The sequence below is a fragment of the Lissotriton vulgaris genome, chromosome 7 (genome assembly GCF_964263255.1).
Source record: "Lissotriton vulgaris chromosome 7, aLisVul1.2, whole genome shotgun sequence".
Taxonomy (NCBI): domain Eukaryota; kingdom Metazoa; phylum Chordata; class Amphibia; order Caudata; family Salamandridae; genus Lissotriton; species Lissotriton vulgaris.
The window spans coordinates 659,017,298-659,041,226 of record NC_141695.1 but is presented as its reverse complement, the minus strand read 5'-3'; the positions used below and the strand labels follow the sequence as shown (position 1 = coordinate 659,041,226).

Genomic DNA, 23,929 nt, shown 5'->3' with positions numbered 1-23,929 from the left:
ATTTCCCCTTGTTTTATTCCTATTTCTATGTTTGCTGTATTCTGCAGCATACGTAGAAATATGAAAAGCCTATTAGGATTGATTTTGTGTATGAAAATGTTCCTTGCAACATGACACAAGGGTGTATGTGATGGCAGCCAAAAGTGTGTGAGCACTAGGAAAGGACAGGAATGCACTGTATAATGTGGAATATGACACATTCCTGCCATTTCCCTTTCATGCAGCACAGTACAGCAAAGTGACTTGTTGTTTTCCCTGTGTGAAAGATAGGTAAATATACCCCATTATGTCAGCCTTAGCACATCAAAAAACTTTCCATATGATAATAATTAACATTTCAACTTTTCTGCAGACATCTCCAGCCTCAATGCAAAACAAAATAAATAACTGAATATTTTATTCACCCTTCCTCTGTTGTGTTGATGAAATCACAGATGTTCATAAACTGACCCCAATCTTCAGTATGTACTGTCCCAACTGTACTAATTTCTGGAAAAAAAGGAGACAGTTTACAGTGAAAATACTTTATTTACATATCCAAACTACTCAATGGCAACAGTTCAAAACATTTGATCAGTACAGGTAGGGCCCAATGTACTAAGGGCCACATATATATCATGGTTTTCCATCACTCTTGCGACAAGCAAGGGGGTGCAAGGGTGACAAAAAACCTAGAACCTTGCATGGCCCTGCTTGTGGAGCAAAGCAAGGCAGCACAAGTTGCTGCTTTGTCTTACTCTGCCCCATGGAGGTGTTCCATGGGTGGAGCATGGATGTTTGTTCCCACACATCTACCCATGGATTGTGGAACCTCCCAAAATTTAGCATTAGTGGTAGTGCTTTAAAATGTTAAACACTACCCGAAGAGGCATAATGAGGAGAAACATGTTGATTATTTCTCTTTGTTTTTTCCTTGTTTGTATGTGTGCTGCAATGTGCAGTGCATGTAGAAAGAGAAAAAAAAGCCTTGGAGGATTGTTTTTGTGTGTGAAAGGGTTCCTTGTTGCATAAAACAAACAAGGGTGCCTACATTGGCAATAGACAGCAGTTTGTGCACCAGAGCAGGCAGAAAGTAGGAATGCTCCATTTAATGTTGAATACAGCATATTCCTGCCCTTTCACATAGAGCAGTAAGGTGGCTTGCTATGTTGCACGGAGTGAATATTTGATAAATATGCCCTCATGAATTTGTGAATTGGTAACAAGTTGCATAGTAGTTGCAAAAATAATACATTGCATTGCATGAAGCCTTACAAAAAACAATGGTTTGCTAATTCGGCACAGCTAACTGAATAATTCAACATTTCTTTATTTAAGATAACAATTTTAATTTCCAAACAGCAATTACCTGATATAGATTTTTAGAACTGACACTTTCCCCCAAACCTTCTGTCTCCACTCCTCCTGCTAAATTAGTTTTTGTTGACTTAAGGACTCTGCACACTTTAGTACTGCTAACCAGTGCTAAATTACTTGTGCTCACTCCTATAAATATGTTAAGATTGGATTACACTAAATTGGCACATTTTATTTACTTGTAAGTCCCTAGTAAAGTACTATAACATATACCCAGAGCCCATAAATTAAATACTGTGAGTGGCCCTGCAGAACTTATTGTGCTAACCACTTAAGTGTCCATTTTTAAATGCCTAATTTCTACCTTTGTGTGCAGCCTTTGTAAGCAGTTTTAAACTGCCACTTGGAACTGGCAAAAAAAAGATTTTAATACATCTAAAGCACTCCTAGGGTAGGACATAATAGCCCATTGGACAGGGTGAATTAAATAGTTGGACATGTATTTTTAAGTTTTTCTTGAAATAATTCTTTATTACTGTGAGGTCCACTCCTACTATTGGTTAACATTGGGATACCTTATTATGTTTAATAAGTGATAACTTTTATTTGGGAGCAGATGGGAGCATCATGTTTGGTGTCTAAGGAATTGTAAATTAAACCCTCTGTAATAGAAACGTTGGATTTTGAGTCACAATTTTGCAAACAAGGCAAGAGAGAGGAACCCCACAATCCAAGGGAAAGGAGATCCACATTAGACAGTAAAATATAGTCTTCACTTAGGAAGCCAGTTCACCACACTGCAAGATCTCGGCCACAAGTATTGGATCAAACATCAATCAGCATATATAATGCCTCAATTCATAGAATCAACATTAGTACCACATAAGTGTAAGAAATGCACAAAGCTTTAATGCTGTGTTCACAGACACAGTACCAATTCACACGTAATTCACATATAGTGTATGCAAACAAATGCCTAATCATAGTGTATAAAAAATTGTAAAACACTTGATGTTACAAGGCTTCAAGTAATAGTGCATGAACCCACCCCCACACTATGACAATATGGTGCAAAAAAAAATTAGATAAAGAAAATAAGTACAACTGAGAGTAAAAAGGCAGAAGAAAGTAAGGCAGCAAACATATGTCTATTTAAATAACACTAGTCGGCTATACTCATTGAAGAAGATGCATGATGTTTCAAAGGAATAGTCATCAACTGTATCATAATGTTGGGCAGATTCAGCAGAAAAAACTGTACTTTTTTGTGCTGAATGTGCCCAATATTGTGATACAATAGATGACTATTCCGTTATTCAAATAGACCTATGTTTGTAATATTACTTTCATCTTTCTTTTTACTCTAACTTCTTTTATTGTCTTTATCTTGAGCTCCTTCTAGAAGAAAAGGAGAATTCTTAAAGTTCTTGGCTCACTGCGATCACAAACAGGCCCTTTTCATGTCAATATCTTACCGTTCGCACAGACCGTCAATGTAAAGCTCCAGTGAACCTGACTGTTCACGCTACAGTGACCGCCAGTGATGTTCCGCAAAATGAGATCTGCACTTCGCAAATTACCACTCACAATGCCCAACAGGATCTTTGGTACACAGTTATGACCATCCGGAATGCCTGGCCTGCTCTTTTCGGTACAGCTACAACCATCTGCGTTGCTTTCCCTGCTCCTTGCAGCTTCCTCCAGTTAGAACTGGATTCTTTGCCCTGGACTTTAGAAGGTACATTTCTTAGCAGTACTAACCTAACACCTGTTTCCAGCATGTGCTCCATCGTGGTCGGCCTAAACTTGTGACTTTTATACGGTCTTGCATGTCTAGTAAACCGAAGTGGGGCATAGTGCTTTTAGGCACTATTCTTATGTTATATCTTTAAAATTGCATATCTTCGGTTCTACTGATTGGATATGTGCTGTTTTGTTATCAAATATTTTATTACATGTTACTCTATATTTCTAAATTGGTGTGGGATTTTCCTTGTGTTGTGTTTTCACTTTATTTGTTTAAGTGCTGCATAAATACTTTAAACATTGCCTCTAAGTTACGCCTGACTTCTTTTGTGGCAAGCTACCAGAGGGTTAAGCACCAGATAGTTTAGTGACTTTTTGTGGCTCACCTTAACAGGGCTATTAGCTGTTGCTTTAGTAGGGTACTTTTTTAAACAATGACATGCATCTGGACTTGTGTGGCTTTATAAATCCCAAAATATATTTTGCATTCGGGCTGCATCAAATAAGTGATGCAACTCCAACCCAAAATCCAAGTAAATCCTAGCCTGAATGTATGCCACATTTGAGTATCAGGATATAGTGGGATTCAAGAATCTGCTGCAGAATTGAAGGGTCCTAGGATTTGAGGATTTACCATGGGATTCAAGAATCCTGGGATTTGAGGATGGATCTACTGCAGAATTTGTGGCTCCTGCAAGCTATAAAAACCACACCCAGGGCATGACCAGGTGGTAGACATCTTCCCTGTTACCTGTTCCTCTGTTGGGCTATACCCTTCAAATGTGTACATGTGCTTGGGCTCAGCTTCACCTGTGTTCCTGACACTCCAGTCAGCAGACATCTGGAACGTGTTCCCAGAAGTTTTCTTTTAGTGATGCTTCTTGAAGTTCCTTCTGCAGTGTAACCTCAGAAACTTTCCATTTTTAAAATTCTTAATCCTCCTCCAGAGCTGTCTTCAGAGGCTTTGGAAGGCCTTTAGAGATTAGTGATAGCTAGAGAGCATTAGATATTATTAGATTGAATTGTGGAACTCCTGTTGGGCCCCTGCACTGGCTTCTGCATTTACTCTATACTGAGATTTTGTTATGGTGTCAAACTTGCAGTTTAACAACTGCCTCCAGGACCACCACAGTGTTATATGAAGATCATGTGTGAGCCTTTGCTTCTGATTGGAGTCTCAAGTTTTGGAGCTATAAAACCTGCTAAAGAACATCTGAAAAAGGCTAGTCTCATTACATTTTTTTGGCTCTAACATAATACAGCTACTTTGCTGTTAATATGTTGAATGTTTATCATAGTGCATCAGTTATTACAGAATATCTTGTGTACGTCTCATTTCCTATAGAATGTTAACATGTATGCATAATCCATGTATAGGAACAGAGAGTAACAATAGTCTTGTGTTTTATTTTGTATAAAAAAAGCCATCACTTACTAGAGGCTACAGAAAATCTGAGAAAAGCTCCATCTGACAAGACTACTTTGCTGATTACACACGATTGATGTTTCTTTTGTGCCTACTCTTATATCCTTATCCAAATCCCCCCTCTATATCTTCAGTGCTGAGCACAGACTTGGATGTGTTTCACATTATTCCAACAATAACATTCTGATCTACAGGTTATTAGTGATTTAAGTCTGACAGATTTTCAAATTATTCCAGTACTCAACTCTAACATCAACCACATCAACTGCTCAGATTCTGCAAACTGCTTCACGCGAACCATAAAGCCACAAATACCAGTGGGCTCGAAGATAGCTTAATGTAATACCCTATATTTAGGTACATCTACGGTATATGTCCAAAGGATACATGTCTTACAGAGCACTGCAGTTAGATCAGCAAAGGACATCCTACTACATCACATTTTCACCATAAGGAGATAACTGCATTAGCTTCCTGTCAGTGAAAGAACTAAGTTTACATCTCTCACACTGGCACACAAATCAATATATGGATTTGGACTGGACTAACTGAAGAGCATATTACACATCTACCAATAAGAAAGAGATGTGCGATCCATGAATAGAATGCTCTTAACTCAACAGCTAATACATTGCAGATTGACCTTTGTCTCCATGATGATTTATTGTCTTTCAGGAAAAGACTAAAAATCATTTTTATCTTATTACATATCTAAGCAACACAACCATGCCTATTGACCTGCTGGTATGACGCACAGTATAAATGAGATTATGATACTGATTAACAAGTGTCAGCAAGTGAACCATGTGTTTAGCTGTAAATAGTAAGCAATTACTGACCTTGGTAATTTGTTTTCTACAGGGGCCAAGGGCATGGACATCGATTTATCAAAATGCCAGGTGCAGCAGGAGTAACAACACACACCTTTTAATCTTAATGACATCACAGGCAGTGACGTTTTACAAGGAGGTCATGTCACATGACCTTAGTCCTGATGTCATCACAATAAGCAACGTCACTAAAGTTCCACAATAACTGCATGACTAATATAACAACACTATACCACACAAACAAACACCTATGTCTAAGTAAGAAGAAAAGAAACAAATACAGGAAACAAGGGTAATTTAACTGGGATGGGATATTCTTTTTTAAGTAAGATTTCTCTTACCCACCATAGGTGTCATGATTCATCATCGGGACCCTCCTCACACCGTGAGAGCTTGTCACTGTGCAGGCCACAACTCTTTCACTGAGAAAGAGGAGTTAAACTGATGTTTTCAGAGGTGCGGTAGGTACAGGTGTTTATTTGTTTGGTAAAGGGTAACTTGGGGAGTCAACACATGCTGTTCTTTACATCTCCCTGTGCCCTAATTTATTGTGTTTCTTTTATCACAACACAACACATGTCTATTTTAGATACCGCCTATATTAGCCTGCTGACATGATCTTTGAAGGTTCTAGGGTGTAATACTAGCACTGATTTGAAGCAAGTGAGTGGAGCAAGTGAACCAGAGCTCATCTAAGTGGGGGAAGGGGTTCATGTACAAGAGACAATTTCAAAATATTGGAGCCAAATACTGTATTCTGAAACACAATGTTCACATACATTTATGAAAAAGTCACAAGCTCCAAAGGGACAAGCCGTACATATTCAAGCCATTTCATGGTGTGCCAAGCAATTGAAACCTGACATTGTCCAGAAGTTGATCCCTTTTTTAAAAGATGTGCTACAGGTGCCTCTATATGTCCTATTGTACCAGAGTAAGCATTTTGTCATGGGTGCCTTTCATAATATGCCAGAGCCAGAATGTTATCATTAATGCTATCCATACACCATTATTGACCCCTATTTCAAATATTACCTCACTATTTCAGGGCCAGCATTTTGTCATGTTGCCCCCTTCATATGCGACGGTTGTCCTCTCTCAAGACAATAATTAATTCCAATGTGCTAGTGCTGGCATACTGCCAAGAGTGCCCCCATGGCAACAATTTCCTCAAGTATGCCAACTTAAGCACTTTCCATGTGTGCCCTATATGCCAAGAATTACCTCAAGAGCACCAGAACCAGTATTTTACCATTTTGCCAAGAACTACCTCTAGTACCTAATACCTCCAGGAAGCCAGTACCGGTATTTTACTATCTGCATCTCCAATGCATACACTATGTATTATCCTATATCTCACCTCACACCTCTCTCAATGTATCCTCTACCTCAACTCTCTAACTCATCCCAAACATCAATCTACTAATCTCACCAATGCACTATCCTATTTCCCCCATACCTCTCTCATTTCTTCTACCTCCACTCTCCGACTACTATGATCTCTGAAAATAACCTTCTTTAAGACTCGTCCCTACTCTGCCCTTTCTATGATCCCAAAATAATGCTTTCTAGAATCTTCCCTCCTCTACCCCTCCCTTACATCATCACAAACCTATTTCAATTTTCAGTTCTCCCAAGCAAGCCTTTCTAAACCCTTTCCTCTGACACTCCTCACTACTCATCCCAAATCTGCTCCTGCTGCTATGATCTTCAAACACTTTCTAGACCTTTTCCTCTTCTATCCCTCCACTATCCTTTTTCAATCCATCTAACAAACTCACATGTCCAACGCTCAAATCGATTTCCTATTTCCCTATACTAATTCCACCACTAATCCTGTTTGGATTTTGGAGTAGCGTGCCACTGCTCAAGGCGCTTTGATGCCTCATCAGGGGCACTAAGCACTTTATAATTACAAACACCTCCCTCTTCTCTTCCCACTATCCTTTTCACCCAAATAACTCTTACATGTCCACCTCTCGAATAAAAGTCATATTTTCCTAAAAAAACTCCCCACTAATGCTTTTTGGGTTCTGGAGTAGTGTGCTTCTCACCAAAGAGCACTTGTCAGGGGTAGTAAGCGCTATTTAAATGCAATTACAATTACAATTACAATTATACCATATAGGTTAGCTGCAGTCTGCCAGTATTTTGTCACAGGTCCCTGTCATGATAAGGATTGTTGGTAGCAGTATTTTCCATCACACAAGAATTACAATCACTATGTTTGAGCAAACAACAGACTCACAAGCATAATACCACATTCTCACTCATGCTGACTTACATTACCTCACTCACACTCAGTCTCACTCACTCCGACTCATGCACACTCACTTACTGACACTCAATCTAACACATTATCATTCACTATTAGTCACTGACTATCACTCATTTCCACTTACACGCACATGCTTATACATATTCAAACATACACACACTGTCTTTCAGATAAACACTCTTTCATCGGGAGGCATGCACACAACATACATTTGAAAGCATTTTTTTGTTATTGTATTAGGTGAGAGAAAGCATCCAGACAATGAATATCCTTGTTTCAAGCCATTATGACTGACATATTTACTCATGAAGGCCTCCTAGAGAATTTACTTCAGATGCTTGCCCAAATCCAGTACCATAAATCCCCTGCAGTATAAACTATAATTGAAGATACCAGTTTGGACTGCAAGTGGACCCACATTGATCTGCAGCCTTTGACTGTGGCACGAGCCACTTTGGCCAGCTGGCCCTGTGAACTGGATCTCAAGATTTTGGTCCAAATACTTTGCTATCCAAGCCTATTGTTTCATTGAGACTGGAAGCCAAGTTCACCCTAAGTGTAGAGGCTCCTTGTTGCTACAACTGAAAACGTTTTGCACAGTTTCCTTTGTGTAATTGTTTTAAGTGTCTATACTAGTTTAGTTCTCCAAACTATTTTTGAGAATCACATTTGTTCAACAATAACACAATTTCCTTTCTGCAGGACATTGGTATATTTCAAATACATTTTACAAGACATACAGTTTCCTTAATTACTGGAGCTGCCTCTATGTTCCTATATCTGATTTTTTGCAGTGGTGGCTCCTCCGCTACGGTGGAGGAGCATCGCCCAACAGCTTTTAAGCAGTGCCAAGTAGAAACGTAAAATTATAATAATTTAGTGATATTATCATATTATAATTTGTGTCCTTCTGCTTTGCTCGTAGGTACAGTGCTGCTCTGCTCTTGGAGCAGGGGAGGAGTAGTTTGACCACTCCTAAATGCGCAATGACTGTTTGTCGGTCCTCTCAGGCAGCCCAAACCAGTTATGCACACTTTCCCCACTCTCTATGCAGGCTGCATTACAGCCTGCATGGAGAACATGCCCTCCTTGCTTAGGGGAGGAGCCTGGGTGCCTCCTTTCTGTTCCTGGAGTCGGAGGCAGGAGAGCAGGAGCAGAGACGCAGGACCCCCGCCACCTGGAGCCATGCCAGCCGCTTACTGGATTATTGACACTTCTGAAGCAGGGTGTTTGCAGAGGCAGTGCTAGGGGTCAAAAGGGGCAAAAAAGGGGTCATTAGTGCAATCCCATGCAACCCCTAAAAGATGTTCATGGTGACCGGCATGCTTCACTCTTGTGTTGAGCGAAACGCCTTGTATCATGCTGGCTGTTACGAGATATGGCATTTTTATTTGGAGGCCTGCAGCGCCCTGGGTTTGTTTGATTAATAAGAACTACATATAGGGATTTAACACGATTAAAAAACAACCCATCAACATACGATAAAGATACAACCAATCCAGGGTAGTTTAATGTAACAACTTTTAATACACCAACATGCACAAAAGTAGTTATTACAAAGGAGAATGTGTCGTTTATTTTGGTGATGTTTGTATGCATTTGGAAATGTGTTTAAAAATATAGAAATTCAGTTTAATTTCTCAAAACTGAAGTTTAAAAGAAAAGGCCTTGCTTAAGGTTGTAGCACATGCCATGATCGAGAATGTACCCCTTTATGGTGCATATGTTTTACTCGATCTTCAGAACTGCTAGTGCTACAAAGTTATTGTAAGCTGACATTCAGCGCTTTAGAATACATCTCAATAACTTAAAAAGTTAACAAAAATGCAATTTAGTGATGTTTCAACTTTCTTTTCCAGATTGTCACTCTTGAAAAATACAGGAAATTACATAGATGTGCAATACTTGCATTTCTGAGAATGCAGTAGAAAACAAAAATAGATGGTTTGAAAGCAGGGCTGGACTGCGAATTCAAAACTGCCCTGGCAATTCTGTCGGACAGGTGTAAGTGTTCAGCACTGCTGCTTTTGTTACTGGAGTCCAAAAATGTCAGCACCATTTCAAAACTGGCCCACACCGCTCCAAAACCGCCCCCCACCCACCAGTCTTCCTAGGAAATGCCTAAGCCCATAAGGCCAGTCCAACCCTGTTAGAGAGTAAACATTTCCTAATCTTTGAAAATGTCATATCACAACAACTTGAGTATTAACTGAGACACTCAATACTAAAAAAGAATTGCAGGTTCACAGTTTTGTGTATAGGTCTATGCCTTTATTTAAAAACATTCATACTTGGGGGGCGTAGAGCTCCGTGACGGCGCCGGGGGATGGATCTCCTCCTGGAAGTTTTCCTTGTTACCTGGCCCCATAATCCATATGCTGGCACTGGGGAACCGCTGCTGCACCCTTTGATGTGCCTACATGTGTCCGGGGTGAGCGTTTTTTGCTTCTTTCGTTCCGCTTGGCCGTGCCTCTTTAGCTGAGGCCACCATTTTGTTTCTTCATGCTTTCACCTCCCGGACACTTCCCTCATGCTACAATTTATAATTAGATATTTTTTTGCCTTATTACTACCATTTATAATCACTGGTGACTGCTGTGGACTGCTGCTGTGCTCATTGAAATGATTACTTATGTCGGTGGTGAGCATTTTTAATATATTCTTTTTCTCGGTTCAGCTGTGCCTCATTAACTGTGGCCGCCATTTTGTTTCCTATTTTTTCGCCACCTGCCTCTTTTCCTTTTGTTGCATTCTCCATTTTGGCCATGTTTTGCCTATTTTTCACCATTTATGCTCTCTGATGATGACTTATGTTGAAACCCCATCGTCTTTCACAGTAGTTGTTTCTTGAGGTATCTTTTGATTCTACTAAGCAGTAATCACTGACCGCATCTTTTACTTTATAAGGGCTTTCCTGTTGCTCCATTCATCATGGCAACTGCTCGCTCTACACAAAGTACTAGTACTCCTCTTGACTGTTCCGCTTTGGAGGACTATAATCCTTTTAATATTCTACAGGAAAATATGGACTCTGGTTATTCTGCCTCTGGTGGCGCGTCATCTACTATGCTTTATAATACCTCTAAATCATCTACAAAAAAGGCGCCTACCTCATCAACTGTGTCAGACAAGCATGTCAAAAAACTGCCACCTTCTCTTTCCACGTCTTCAAACACTAACCTCTATGGAACTAATTCTGGAAGAATTACTGGCTCTTAAGCCTTAAATGGAGAAGACTAACATCCATCTCCAAGGTCTCGAAGACAAATGGTCTCATATTGAACAAAATATTCATCAGTTAGAGAGACGAGTCACCTGTGTTCAGGCTATTACCAATCAAATGCCGTCTATGCAGCTAGAGATTACTCACCTCAAGTAGCAAGTGGAAAATTTGGAAAATCGTAACCGACGTAATGATTTATGCATTTATGGTCTTTTGGAAGGTCTTGAAGGCTCAGAGCCTCTCTCCTTTTTTTAATCCTTCCTCCCACGTCTTCTGGGTTTTCCTGACACTCCAAAATTCAATATTTAGAGAGCTCATCGCTTGGGTCACGGGCTCCTTTTGATTTGACTGAACTTATTAAGGCTAAACTTGCTTTTAATAAACTGAATCTGCTAATCTATATTTACTTTAGTCTAGTGCTAAGTATTATAGTGCTCAAAACAAGGCTGGCAATCTTTTTGCCAACTATCTTAAGATCAAAAAATAACACACTAAAATTGAATCAATTTTAACTTCAACCAATGCCACGGTTCGAATGAGGACATTCTTTTAGAATTTACTCATTTCTACCAAAACATTTATACTCCTTTATCTCCTTCTCTACAATCTGACATTACACAATATTTATCCTATATTTCCCCACCTTCTTCTCCTGATGTAGATTTCTCTTCTTTGGAAGCTGATATTCACCCTTCTGACATTCTTACCGCTATTCAGTCTATTAAAAATGGAAAAGCCCCAGGACTGGATGGTTTCACTGTTGAATTTGACACGCACTTTCCCAACTTCTTATTCCCAAACTACACCAATTATTTTGATCCTTTACCTCCACTCAGCAATCGGGAGGATCCTTTCAGGAGGCTTTAATTTGTCTTCTCCCAAAAGGCAACAAAAATTGCACAGTATGTAAAAAATATAGACCCATTTGTTTAATAAATTTATATTATAAAATATTTGCTAAAATTCTTGCCCTTTGATGAGACTATTTATTGCCCCACTTGATTGGAATAGAACAATGTGCTTTCATTAAGGGAAGGCATTTATCCGTAAATACCTGATTATTTTTTAACATTTTGAGTAAATCCAAATCATATAAAAAATTGTTAGCAGCAATTTCATTAGACGCTGAGAAAGCCTTTGATAGAGTCAGTTGGTCCTTTATCTTTTCAACAATTGCTTGGTTCGGTTTTGGCCCAAAATTCATCGATTATGTTTCTCGGCTTGGTTCGGTTTTGGCCCAAAATTCATCAATTATGTTTCTCTGCTTTATTCCTCTCCTAAGACTTTCATTCTAGCTACTAATGGACTTCTGTCTCCTTATTTTCCTCTTCATAGAAGAGTTCAACAAGGATGCCCACTTTCTCCACTTTTATTTATTCTTGCCCTGGAAACTTTTTTAACAAAAATCCGATTAAATACAAACATTACAGGTTTCCCCTATATCAATCAGTTGAAACTCTCAGTCAATGCAGAAGACATCCTATTATTTATTTTCAATCTACAAACGTCCTTGCCAGCATTTCTCTCCGAGGTAAACAATTTCACTCTTGTCTCAGGTTACAAACTCAGTGCTGACAAGTGTGAAATTCTCCCGCTAAACAAATTCTGCTTTCATGCTGACTTTTCATCTTCTTCCTTTTACTAGAATCCAGTTTAAATTAAATATATTGGACTATGATTTAATCATTCTATTAAAGATACAGTTGTTTCAAACTTTAAAGAATTACTATCACTTTTAACTTCTTCCACGTCACGCTGGCACCCATTATTTTTATCCTGGTGGGGTAGACTTGACTCTATAAAAATTATGCTTGTGCCGTTAATACTGTTTTATTTATCCAATTTTCCAATTATTTTTCCTAAAGTATTCTATAAGAACATATATAGTATTCTTTTGAAAGTTGTATGGCAAAACAAAACAGCTAGAATGTCTCTTTGTAAACTTAAAAAACCTAAACACATGGATGGAGTTAACTTTCCTGATTTTCACTCCGATCATACTGCATTTTTTCTTAAACAGTCGTCTTTTCTACTACCTGATAACGCTACTGACTCTAAGCTTTACCCTCTGTGGGTAGAAATTAAAAAAGGCTCTTATCACCCTTTTTCTTTTGAAGAATATGTTTCCTTTTCCAATACTCCTATCTCACTATCCTTTCTTATTATCAAAAATGCTCGCCCTATCTTTCATCCACTCTTTTCTTCTGTCCAAGATGCTCAAACACAATGCTTAAATTCACTGATTTGATATAATAAAAATATCAAAATTAATAACACATTTAATTTCTGAAAAGATTGGTTATCTCATGGCCTTAAATGGATTCATCAACTTTTTCAGGAAGGTGCTTGTCTTCCTTTTTCAACAATGCAATCCCGCTTTTTGTTTCCCGCTTCATACAAATCCAAATATATGTCTCTGCAGTTGCTCAAACCTCTTATAACACCTTATTATCTGATCACGTACTCACCTCTCCACCTCCTATCACAAAATCGTTTCTATGTAACTATCCCTCCGCATATTTAATTTATAAGAATTTAATGGACATCCCTATTACCCGTGATAAATCACAGGTGAAATGTAATTGGGAATCTGATTTGGGGGAATATTTTCCAATTTCAGAATGGAATATGATTTGGTCTAAAAAAACGAAGTCCTCTAGATCAGCCAATACTACTCAAACTTTGTTTATTTTTTATGTATAATAGACTTCTCATCACTCCAGCTAAATTGCATACTATTGACCCAGACATCCCCTCTAAGTGTTGGTCCTATATTGCCCTCTTTGCAGACCTAAAACATATGTTATTTGGAATGCCCAACCATTCAGACTTTTTGGACCAGAGTCTGGCATCAAATTAATTCTATTTTTCACACTCAAATTCCTTTCTCACTCTCCCATATTTTCTAGGTAGCATCTCTGAAGTGTGGTCCTCCCATAGCACTGACAATCATAATATTGATTTACATTTAGCTGTTGCGTTTCAGCGAATCACTAAGTCATGAAAAGACGCTTCTGCTGTATCTTTTCACGCATGGTGGTATGAAGTTTGCTACAACCATAGATTAGATAGAGCTTATGTGTACCCAACCATGCTGCTATTAAACGAGATGTGCTTTGGTTACCCTTTACTGAGTTCTTAGATGCATCAGCTATGTTAGCATCTGTGCATGATCCCTACTCTGAGGAGGTATCCAAACCCCCATGAATTTATATCTATTGTTGCTCTAAATCTTTTTATCCTAAAGTTATAGATTTTCTAATGTAGTAGGATATTTTATGCATATATATTGTCTTTTGCTTACGATATCCTAATTGGACCATACCCTACCTTCTCCCCCCTATGTTTTCTCTTTTCCTTCCCCCCATAAACTTAAGTGATATTATTTATGGTTCACAGACAAAATATCGAGTTTTAAATTTCGATATACAATTATATCGAAGTTTAAATATCGATGGGACATAATATAGAAGGTAAGTAATATCGACAGTCTTAATATCGATATTAGTATGATATTAGTAATATCGAAGTTTTAAATATCGATGTCAATAATATCGAAATAAATAATTTCGATGTTACTAATATCAATTTTTAAATAAATTTTGTGTATATTATATTGTATTTATTATGTTTTATTATTTATTTTTAATGCAATTTAATTAAATATTGTATTTTAGTACTGGAGCGGGTTGTGGGTTTATAGGGGAATAGGGTGGGAAGTAATTTAATTATGTTAAATTAATTATTAATTAGTAGGAATTATTAATTAATTAATTGAGAATTAATTTTTAATTAATTTTAATTAATTGATTAATTGATAAATATGTTCTTTAGCGGGTTATGGGTTTATAGGGGAATAGGGTGGGAAGTAATTTAATAATAATTAATTAATTAATATATGTTTGTAAATATGTTTAATTAATAATTAATTGGTAATTAATTAATATTAATTAGTTAATTAATTCATATAATTTTGTACATATTTGTAATTATTAATTAGTTGGTAATTAATATTAATTAGTTAATTACATTAATGAGAGTACTTTTTTTATATATACAAATTTTTGTTATTCTTAATTAATTAATTGGGAAAAAATATTATTAATTATTAAATTTAATTAATTACAGCTAATGTGCTAATATATTTACTTTATTGTTATTGTTAATTAATAATTAATTGGTAATTAAATAATAATAATTACTTTTGGGTAAAGGAGTATTTTTAGTGTTCAGGGTCAGTTTTCAGTTTTTGGGTAAAGGGGTATTTTTAGGGTTCAGGGTCAGTTTTCAGTTCTTGGGTAAAGGGGTATTTTTTGGGTTCAGGGTCAGTTTTCAGTTCTTGGGTAAAGGGGTATTTTTTGGGTTCAGGGTCAGTTTTCAGTTTTTGGGTAAAGGGGTATTTTTAGGGTTCAGGGTCAGTTTTGGGTTTTTGGGTAAAGGGGTATTTTTTGGGTTCAGGGTCAGTTTTGGGTTTTTGGGGTACAGGGATATTTTTAGGGTTCAGGGTCAGTTTGGGGTTTTTGGGGTACAGGCGTAGAGGGTAAAAATAAAATAAATTTAAATTAAATCAAATGAAATTGAAAAAAAAAATTACATTAAATTATTAAGTTTTTAATTTATTTTAAATGTATATGTATTAGTTTTAATTTTTTTATTATGTTTTAATATTTTAATTTAATATTTGTAAACTTATATGTATTTTAAAATTATTTTTACATTATTAATAATACATTTAAAAAACAATATTTTTAATTTCGATATTTTTCTACTACGATATTAATTTTACGATATTTTTGTACTTACCTTTATGAAGATATGACTTCGATATTTTTGATTTCGATATTTTTGTCCCGATATTTTTGTATGTAGATATTTTGTCTGTCGATATTATGTCAGACATTCATTATTTATCTTTATGAAATATGTATTCATCATTGTATTACAGCTTCCTTTGTTATCAAATAAAATTATTTTTAAAACTTAAAAAAACAGACATTCATACTTCTTTGACTGTTGAAGCCCATGAGTCGGCTTCATTTGTGATCTAACTGCTAATTAAACTATTTTGAAACAACAAACTTAGGTATCAGCATTGGCTTATGCATTTCACCAATTTGTGTGACTCCAGCTGCTTTTTAGGACTGGCTTGACATCACATCTATCAACTGACCTCATGTTATCGGAAAAGGAGCTTTTAGATGTGCTACTGAGAGAAGGGCTTTGGCTCGGCCACAAGTAGGTTACCTCGATTACAGCATTCAACAGGGCAGAGGTTGTATGCTTTTACAGAAGGAGAGTGCTTGCACTGCAGTTTTTGACTTATGATAAAACGTATGCTCAGTATTGCAGGACTGTCTTGCTTATGGTGACAAGCCAAGGATCAGGACGGTAGGAAAGGCCTATTTATTATGAAAAGTAAAAGCAGTAGGACTGATCTGTTTCTTTTGAAAAGCATATTTCAAATTCAATAGGCATTTAGGGGTGGATTGTTATTACTCCGTATTAAGCCTGTAGAGGTATTTTGTTCTATGGCATCTCTACCATTACCATTGTAGGATCTAGGTTTATTGTCTTGGTCACCCCTCTGCCAAACCATGGGGATTGAATATTTGTACTCTGAGAACTCTTAGCAAAAAAAGTGTTTGCTTTGCCAACTTTAGCTTTGAATACATTTGTCATGTTATGACTGTATCCTTTATGGTTGCCTTGTAACTAAGCTTAGACTCAGTATTGTAGTGAACGGTTGATTCTACATTTTATTATGAACAGTGGTGTGTCAATAAACATTATGCCTGAGGAGAAGTTTAATAAACTGTCTCCAGGGCCCCATCAAAGATTAAAGTGTATACGTGGGTGGTATCAATGGCATTAAAAAGTCAAGGTTCATTTGTAGCAACCATGAAACAAAAAAAGACAAAAGTACAAGCACCCATTCTATAAACTACAACATGAAGGCTTTGTCTGTTGCTCAAAGACATTGTCAAATAGCATTTCATTTACAAGAAGCTGTTGAATAGGTACTTGAGACATTACTAAAGAATTATATAATTGAGCACCATTGGCTTCACCTACAGTGGTAGTGCCCAAAAAGGACAGAGAAGGAGCTGTACGAATCTGTGTTGATAAGTGTCAAGCTAATGCGGCAAATGAAGAGAACAACATCTAGTTGCTAGCGATATTGGTTTATTTAAATATAAAAGATCACGTTTTTGTCTGTTATGAGCGGCAGAACTTTTTCAAGACATCATTGAACGTATAATGCAGCCTGTCATGAATGCTTTAAATTACAGTGATGACATATTTGTCTTTGGGGCCACACAAACAAGAAGACAATAAAGCTCTTACACAAGTTTATTGATTGCTTGCTGATGCAGGTCTAACCTTCAATGCAGAGAAGTAAGAGTGCTGCAAAGCAAAACTAACATTTGTTGCCATATTTTCACTGATGAGGAAATGACTTCAGATCCAGCTGAAGTACCGGCATTGTCAGCCAGCTGTCCCCCACAAGATGTTACCATGTTATATTCTTTTCTTGGCATGGCCAGTTACTGTTGTAGGCACATACATGACTTTGCCACAGTAATTTCTGCCTAAAAAAACGTAATGAAATTAACTGCTTGATTTCACTGGTCAAATGAATGTGAACAAAGCTTCATACACAGGTTGTTGTTAACGCAATCCTTGTCTGTGGGGCACGATCCTTGCCCAACGCAATGGACATCCAAATGCTCAAAGGCATAGTGTGACATATGCTAGCAGAAGTTTGTCACAAACTGAACGTGCCTGAAAAAGAACGTTTAGCAGTGGTGTGGGCTTGTGAGCATTTCCAAGTATCTTTATATGGAAAGCATTTCACTCTTGTAAGAGATCATCAAGCATTGCTAACCATATTTGGCAATAGTAAAGATACCAACTCACATGTACTTTGGCATTTGTGACTACATGAATATTTCTACACTATTGTGCACCAACCTGGGAAATATCAAAACCCTGTTGACTATTTTTCATGAGTGCCAGTACAGTTTCATTCTACTGATGGAGCAAGATTTCATACATATGGAAATTTGCTTGTACTCAACCCTCTCGAAATAACTTATAACATACTAACCAACATGCTTTGTTTATTAATATTCGCATTTCACAATATTTCTAGTATCTAGGGGAAGCTCACCTATGTGCTTTTACCAACATTAACTTGAATGTCCTAAAAGGGCCACCGAAAACACGGTGTACTGTGCATGCGTCCGCCACATCTATGTGGTGCGACGTATTACTGCTTTGGAGGGATTTTCTCGCTTCTGGGACTAGTGCCAGAAATGGCCCCTTCAAACCTCACATGCTCATGCTTATGCTGCAGCTTGTACTAAACTTGTTTGTCTTGCTTAACCAATAATGCAAAAGTTAAAATAAAGTAATCGGGTTAGAGTAGAGATAAGTGGTATACAGTGCAACCATTTATTTTTGTATTCTAATATGTTTCTTTTTTGATTCTACTGTTAGCTCGTACTTGGGCCTGAATACTGCCTTATTCTCCATTTTGGACAAAACCGCACATGCGCACTCAGACTCCGAAATTGCTGAAGCATTGGCATTGAATGGATGCCCACACCCTTCCTACCCACGATGTTCCTGGGAACCTGCTCTACTGATCTCAAAAGAGGAAGCAAGAAGACTCAAATAAATACAATGTATATAATTTGTATGCCAATAATGTTGGGCGGAATAAAGTCATGGGAAATTAAATTGTGGGTGGAGACTTAATCAATAACAGTCGATTGAGATGATCTCATCTTGGTATGGTGTGATGACCTCTCCTCGTCTTACTGACCAATCACTGAAGGGGAACACATAGATTTGCAACATTTAGGGGTGGTACATTGCCCTGGAAAATGGTATAACTAAGGTAGGCTTAGCTAGTTAGATTGTCCGACTTGTCCGAATAGCTGACCTGTCACCGACCCAACGCACTCAATAGGCGATCGAGAGCAGAGGTGCTTGTGGAGCACTCTGTCAGAAGAATCGATTACCCAAACATGGTACTAATTGGCTTTCCTAGTGGCCCCTGCGCGCTCTATCATTATACTTTTCTCATAGCAGAGGATGGTTAGGGATTAGTTAAAATTAAGTAGTTAGTTGTGTATTGAATATTGATTATTGATTGGCTTTAATGAATTTTTTGTACTAACCAATATCCGCTTGTGTTGTTAAATGTTGTCTGGAATATTCCGGGATAAAGAAAGCGGTTGGTACAAAAAAAGCCACACTGCTGTGAGGTTACTTGCCTTGAGGAATAGGTGCGTAAAGTTAAGTAAAACTTGAAGCACTAGTTAGGGTTTTTTTTTCTAGTATAAATGTGAGAGTGATTGGTAGCAAAGAAGTTCGCTGGTGAAACTTTGGTCTTATATCACCTAGAAGGGTAATTCTGAAGGAGAAGCAGGTTCTTTTTTACTTAAATGAAGAGTAAACGGAAGGTTGCTTTACTCGCAGTGTTCGAAGAGTAGACGGAATTGAGTTTACTCGTTGTGAGAGAAATTGTCTTTTCTTAAATTAATGAAATTAGTAATTAAAATTTGGATTTTTTTTTTTGAATTATTGTATTACCTTGCAAAGGAGGGGGTCAGTCACTGGTGCTGCACTGACGTCACAGAGGGTCGCGCTGGGATTGATAGAAACAGCGGGCGTGTAGCCGTGAGAAAATTGTAAAGGAGGGTTGAGTGCAGAGAGTGAGATTCACGTCACAGAAAAGCAGCGCAATCATTAAGCATGGGCGAATTTTGTGAATTTTTTTATTTTTGCGTGTTCGCGGGTGTTCACGGGGCACTTTGTGTGTTCCCAGGGTGCTTTGCGTGTTTGGGGGTTGTTTTTTTGCCTGGTTAATCACTGTAACCCTCTCGTTTTTTATGCCCTTCTGCCCTCTGTACCACTCGTTTCTGTGTCCTTCTGATTTCTGCCCCACTCATTTTTTATCCCCTTCTGCCCTCTGTCCCACTTTTGTGCCCTTCTGCCCTCAGCCCCACTTAGAATGGCGCCGGCAAGCTGCCAGCGCCATTCTAAAATAGCTACAAAGAGCTTCAACAGGAAGCTCTAATAGATAAAGTAAAGCAGGTGCTCGAGTTGAAGGTCAAATTAAGTGACACAATCATTAATCACCCCAGGTTTGGGGTGATTAATGATTGTGTAACTGAATTTGAGCAGCACCTGCTTTACTTTATCTATTAGAGCTTCCTGTTGAAGCTGAATTTTGTAACTATTTTAGAATGGCTCTGGCAGCTTGCAGGCACCATTCTAAAAGAGTTACAAAAGTCAGCTTGAACTTTTGACCCAATCCGTTCCGTTCGCGGATTTTGAGGGAAATTCGCGAATCTCGAGGATTGCAAATTTACCGAAAATCCGCAAAATCAGCGAGCGGAACGGATTTTCCGCCCATGCTTAGCAATCATTAGTTAACGCTGCTTGTAAGTTTAAACCGTATTGGTTATTTAAATTGAGAAACGCGCTGGTATTGGAGAAATATTTCTGCAAAGTAAACAAACCGAATCAATTGAAATAATTGACTTTTTAAATAGCGGTATATGTGGCATTTAGATCCAGCATTTATAGGGCATCGTTCTGATAGAAAATAGTTAGGATTTGCGAGAGACCAACAACTTAGAGGAAGACCTTAAATCATGTACGGAGAAAAAAGAAAGATGACACTTTTAAGAATAATAAAGAATTATTTCAAAAAAGACAAAGTTATTAAAACCAGAGAGGGATTAATATTCCACCACCCAATATGCCCGCATCATACATGATGGTAGAAAGGCGTTATCACACATGTGTGTGGTTGGAAAACTGTATATAGTACACTAAAGAAGATGGTATCTTGGCATTTCCAGAACATGGCACCTTTAATGGTAGAATTTTATATAACTTAAGAAATCGTATGAATATAGATCCCAGACCAAGATTAACACAATATGAAGCTTCGGAAGAGTGAGAGACAGAGGCATTTGAGCAAGATAGGTCCAGAAGTGACAGAAATTGGAGTACATTTTATCCTAGATTTCCAACAGAAACAAGAGGTAAGCAGATGAAAAGATGGAGACAATCTATGCTAGTAGAAGGATTATATCCGGTTTTTACCACAGAAGAACCGTCAGGAAGTAAAAGTACAGAGAAAATGAGACATTTAATGACTAATGGTGATTCGGATGATGATTATCTAGATGACTTATTAATGAAAAATCCTCCACCTTACCAAGAAGAAACCCAGAGAGTTACTCCTAGTGCTCCATTTTAACAACCACCTTTAGTTCTGCAGGTTATACATGAAACCTCATTAGAAAAGGTACTACAAGAAAGAGAAAAGGAAGATTTAAATAAACAGCGTTGCGAACGAATTCAGAAAATGTCCCAATTAAATACAAGTTCTGAAGCTTTGACAATACCTGTAACAATAGGTCCTGTAGTTCCTTTATATGGAGATAAGCAAGTTAATCCTAAAGCTCCTATGCTGACTACACCTATAGTACAGCCAAGAAAAGAAATCCTAATAGTTGATGATTAAGCAAGTGAATTTGAGTTGGTAATTTCCCTAATGGATTTACACATACGAGAGACAGTAAATGACTCGATCAGAAAAATTACTCCCCGATGGTCAAAAGAGGTACAGATTGAGACATCCTAAGGAACGAGGCATGCAACTGTAGTAAGTTGAGAAGAATTAGATAGATGGACTCGAAACATAGAAAAGCCTAAATCATAGTCTAAGGTATAGGACATATTCAAATTGAGGGTGGAATTAGAAAATATGGTAACTGGAAATGTGGGATTGGATAGACTAAACTCATTTGATGAAGTTGAATTATTGTTTATATGCAGAAGTATTACTCGAAATACAAAAATACATCATGAAAAGTTAATGAATTTGGCAAATCAAAGGTATTACAGAAACCATATAGCAAAGATTTAGAAAACATGAATGGGTCAGGTCGTAAATTGCAGATAAAGGAATTGTTGTCATTATTGCAGAAATGGGGAGATTTAGACAAATTGAAAGTTAGATGGACAAAGAAAAAGGAAGAGGCAAAGGCAAATAAAACGTCTTCTGAGTATTTACTAAAAGAGGCAGAAAAAGTTGAAAGGTTGTGTCCGATGAGAGAAGTTCCAGGAGGAGGTTATGTACATGTTCCTTGGTCCCGACAGGATATTCTATCATTTACTAATGATTTCCCAAAGCTCAAAGAAAAATCTATAGAATGGTACCAACAAGTTGAAAGGTTTATGAAGGTGTCGAAAGTGCTGTTAAAAGATTTAGATGGTTTATTTGACATTGTTGTTTCAGCTGATTTATGGACCGAGTGTAAAATTACAGAACCTAAGACAGGAGCACCATCAGACGATGTGATGAAGAAGTACAATTAGGTGATAACTTAAAGGGAAAGATTCCTCCAAAAGAAACCGATTGGACTAAAATAGACAGAACCACCCAAAATAAAGATGAATCTGTACATGCCTATAATGAACGCCTCTTGCAGATATTTAAACAGTACAATGGTTTAGAAAGCATTGATAATAAAGAAATGACACATTTTATTGATAGTTTTGTGCTTGGATTAAAACCTGAAATTTCTCAAACAATTAAAGAGCATAAACTGTGTTGGCAAGCATCACCTGTCGACGAAATTCTCAAGTATGCAAAGTACTGTGAGGATGAAATTGATAATAAACTAAAGAAATTAGAAAAAAAGGGTAATGTGAGCTTAAGTTAAAATGGCAGAACAACAGAAATTTCAATTAAATCAGCAAGCAAATAATCAGAAAAGAGGTGAAGGCCAAGGTGAAGGAAGTGGGGGCAAACCCAGAGGAAAAATGAGTAAAGAAGAGGCAAAGAAAAAGTTTCCTTGTCATGGGTGCGGAAAATTGGGACATTTGAGAAATAAGTGTAAATTAATACAGAATAATAATGCCCAAAATTAAAATTTAAATCCACAGACGCAGAATGAGGTGTCAATGAGACAGCTGCAACAGGTAATACAAAATCAGTTACCTCAAGCCCCTATGCCAGATTTTGTGAGTAAACCCAAATAAAGTGTGGCCACCGGATTTTAGGAGGGAAGTGGTAAGAAAAATACGGTAACACCACAATTTCTTTTGCAGGACACATTTTTTGAATCAGAAGAGTACTTCAGGCCCTTACACTGAAGGGAAAGTGGAGGGAAATGATGTTACCTTTTTGTTAGACACTGGTGCTACCCGTTCTATTGTGAGAACAGCAGACATCCCAAACCTACCCCTCTCGGGAGAAGCGATCCAAGTAGAAGGCATTTCTAATAAACAAATTAGGACCCCTGTCACAAAACCAATGGAAGTTTGTATTGGCAACTTCCGAGAAATGCACAAATTCATAGTGTGTGATTCTAGCCTTGCAAACCTGCTAGGATGGGATATAATGTGCAAAATGAACTGCACAATTTTCTGTATGGTGTTGAAATTCAGACTCCAGATGAGGACGGAGGGTACGAAATTATGCTAGCCAGACAAGAAACAGAAGTTAAAAAGATGTGCCTAGAACATTTACCCGGAGAACTAAAAACTTTTGTGAATCCTGATGTATGGGATTGTACAGGTAAGGAAGTAGGCCTAATGGCAGATGTCGATCCCATTAAAGTGACAGTAAAAGAAGGTGCAGTCTACCCAAATATTCAACAGTACAAAATGAGCCCCGAAATAAAGGCAGGCAGGTGTTGCACAAGAAATAGGGCGTTTGGTTGAACAAGGTATTCTAGAAGAGGTATTGAGCAGTCCTGGTATTTCACCTATAATTGGCATACAGAAACCAAATAGAAAGTATAGGGTGGTCCAAGACCTCCGTAAAACTAATAAAATTGTCATCCCATGTTGCCCAGTAGTATCAAATCCAGCCGTGATTCTGTATCGAATACCATGGGGAGCAGGATGGTTCACTCTAATTGATTTATGCCATGCCTTTTTTTCCATCCTGCTGCATCCAGATAGCAAGTTTTTGTTTTCGTTCAAATTTGACAAGCATGTTTACGTTTGGAATCATGTTCCTCAGGGGGTACATGGAAAGTCCATCCATCTTTAATCAGATATTGAAAAAATGCCTTAAATCCCTGGTGCTGCCC

The 23,929-nt window shown here is 37.6% G+C and overlaps 1 protein-coding gene across 4 annotated transcripts in view; it reads right to left on the bottom strand.

Annotated features, from left to right (window-relative positions):
• The window catches only part of TOM1L1 (target of myb1 like 1 membrane trafficking protein), a 561,560-nt gene that overhangs the window by 502,513 nt on the left and 35,118 nt on the right, over positions 1–23,929 (bottom strand). For 2 of the 4 annotated variants that reach the window (XM_086930855.1, XM_086930856.1), the window contains exon 2: positions 405–489. The exons of the other annotated variants lie outside the window; for them this stretch is intronic. In XM_086930855.1, coding sequence (XP_086786981.1) covers positions 405–489 — 85 coding nt within the window. The remainder of the gene's footprint in view (positions 1–404; positions 490–23,929) is intronic. 4 annotated transcript variants of the gene reach the window in all.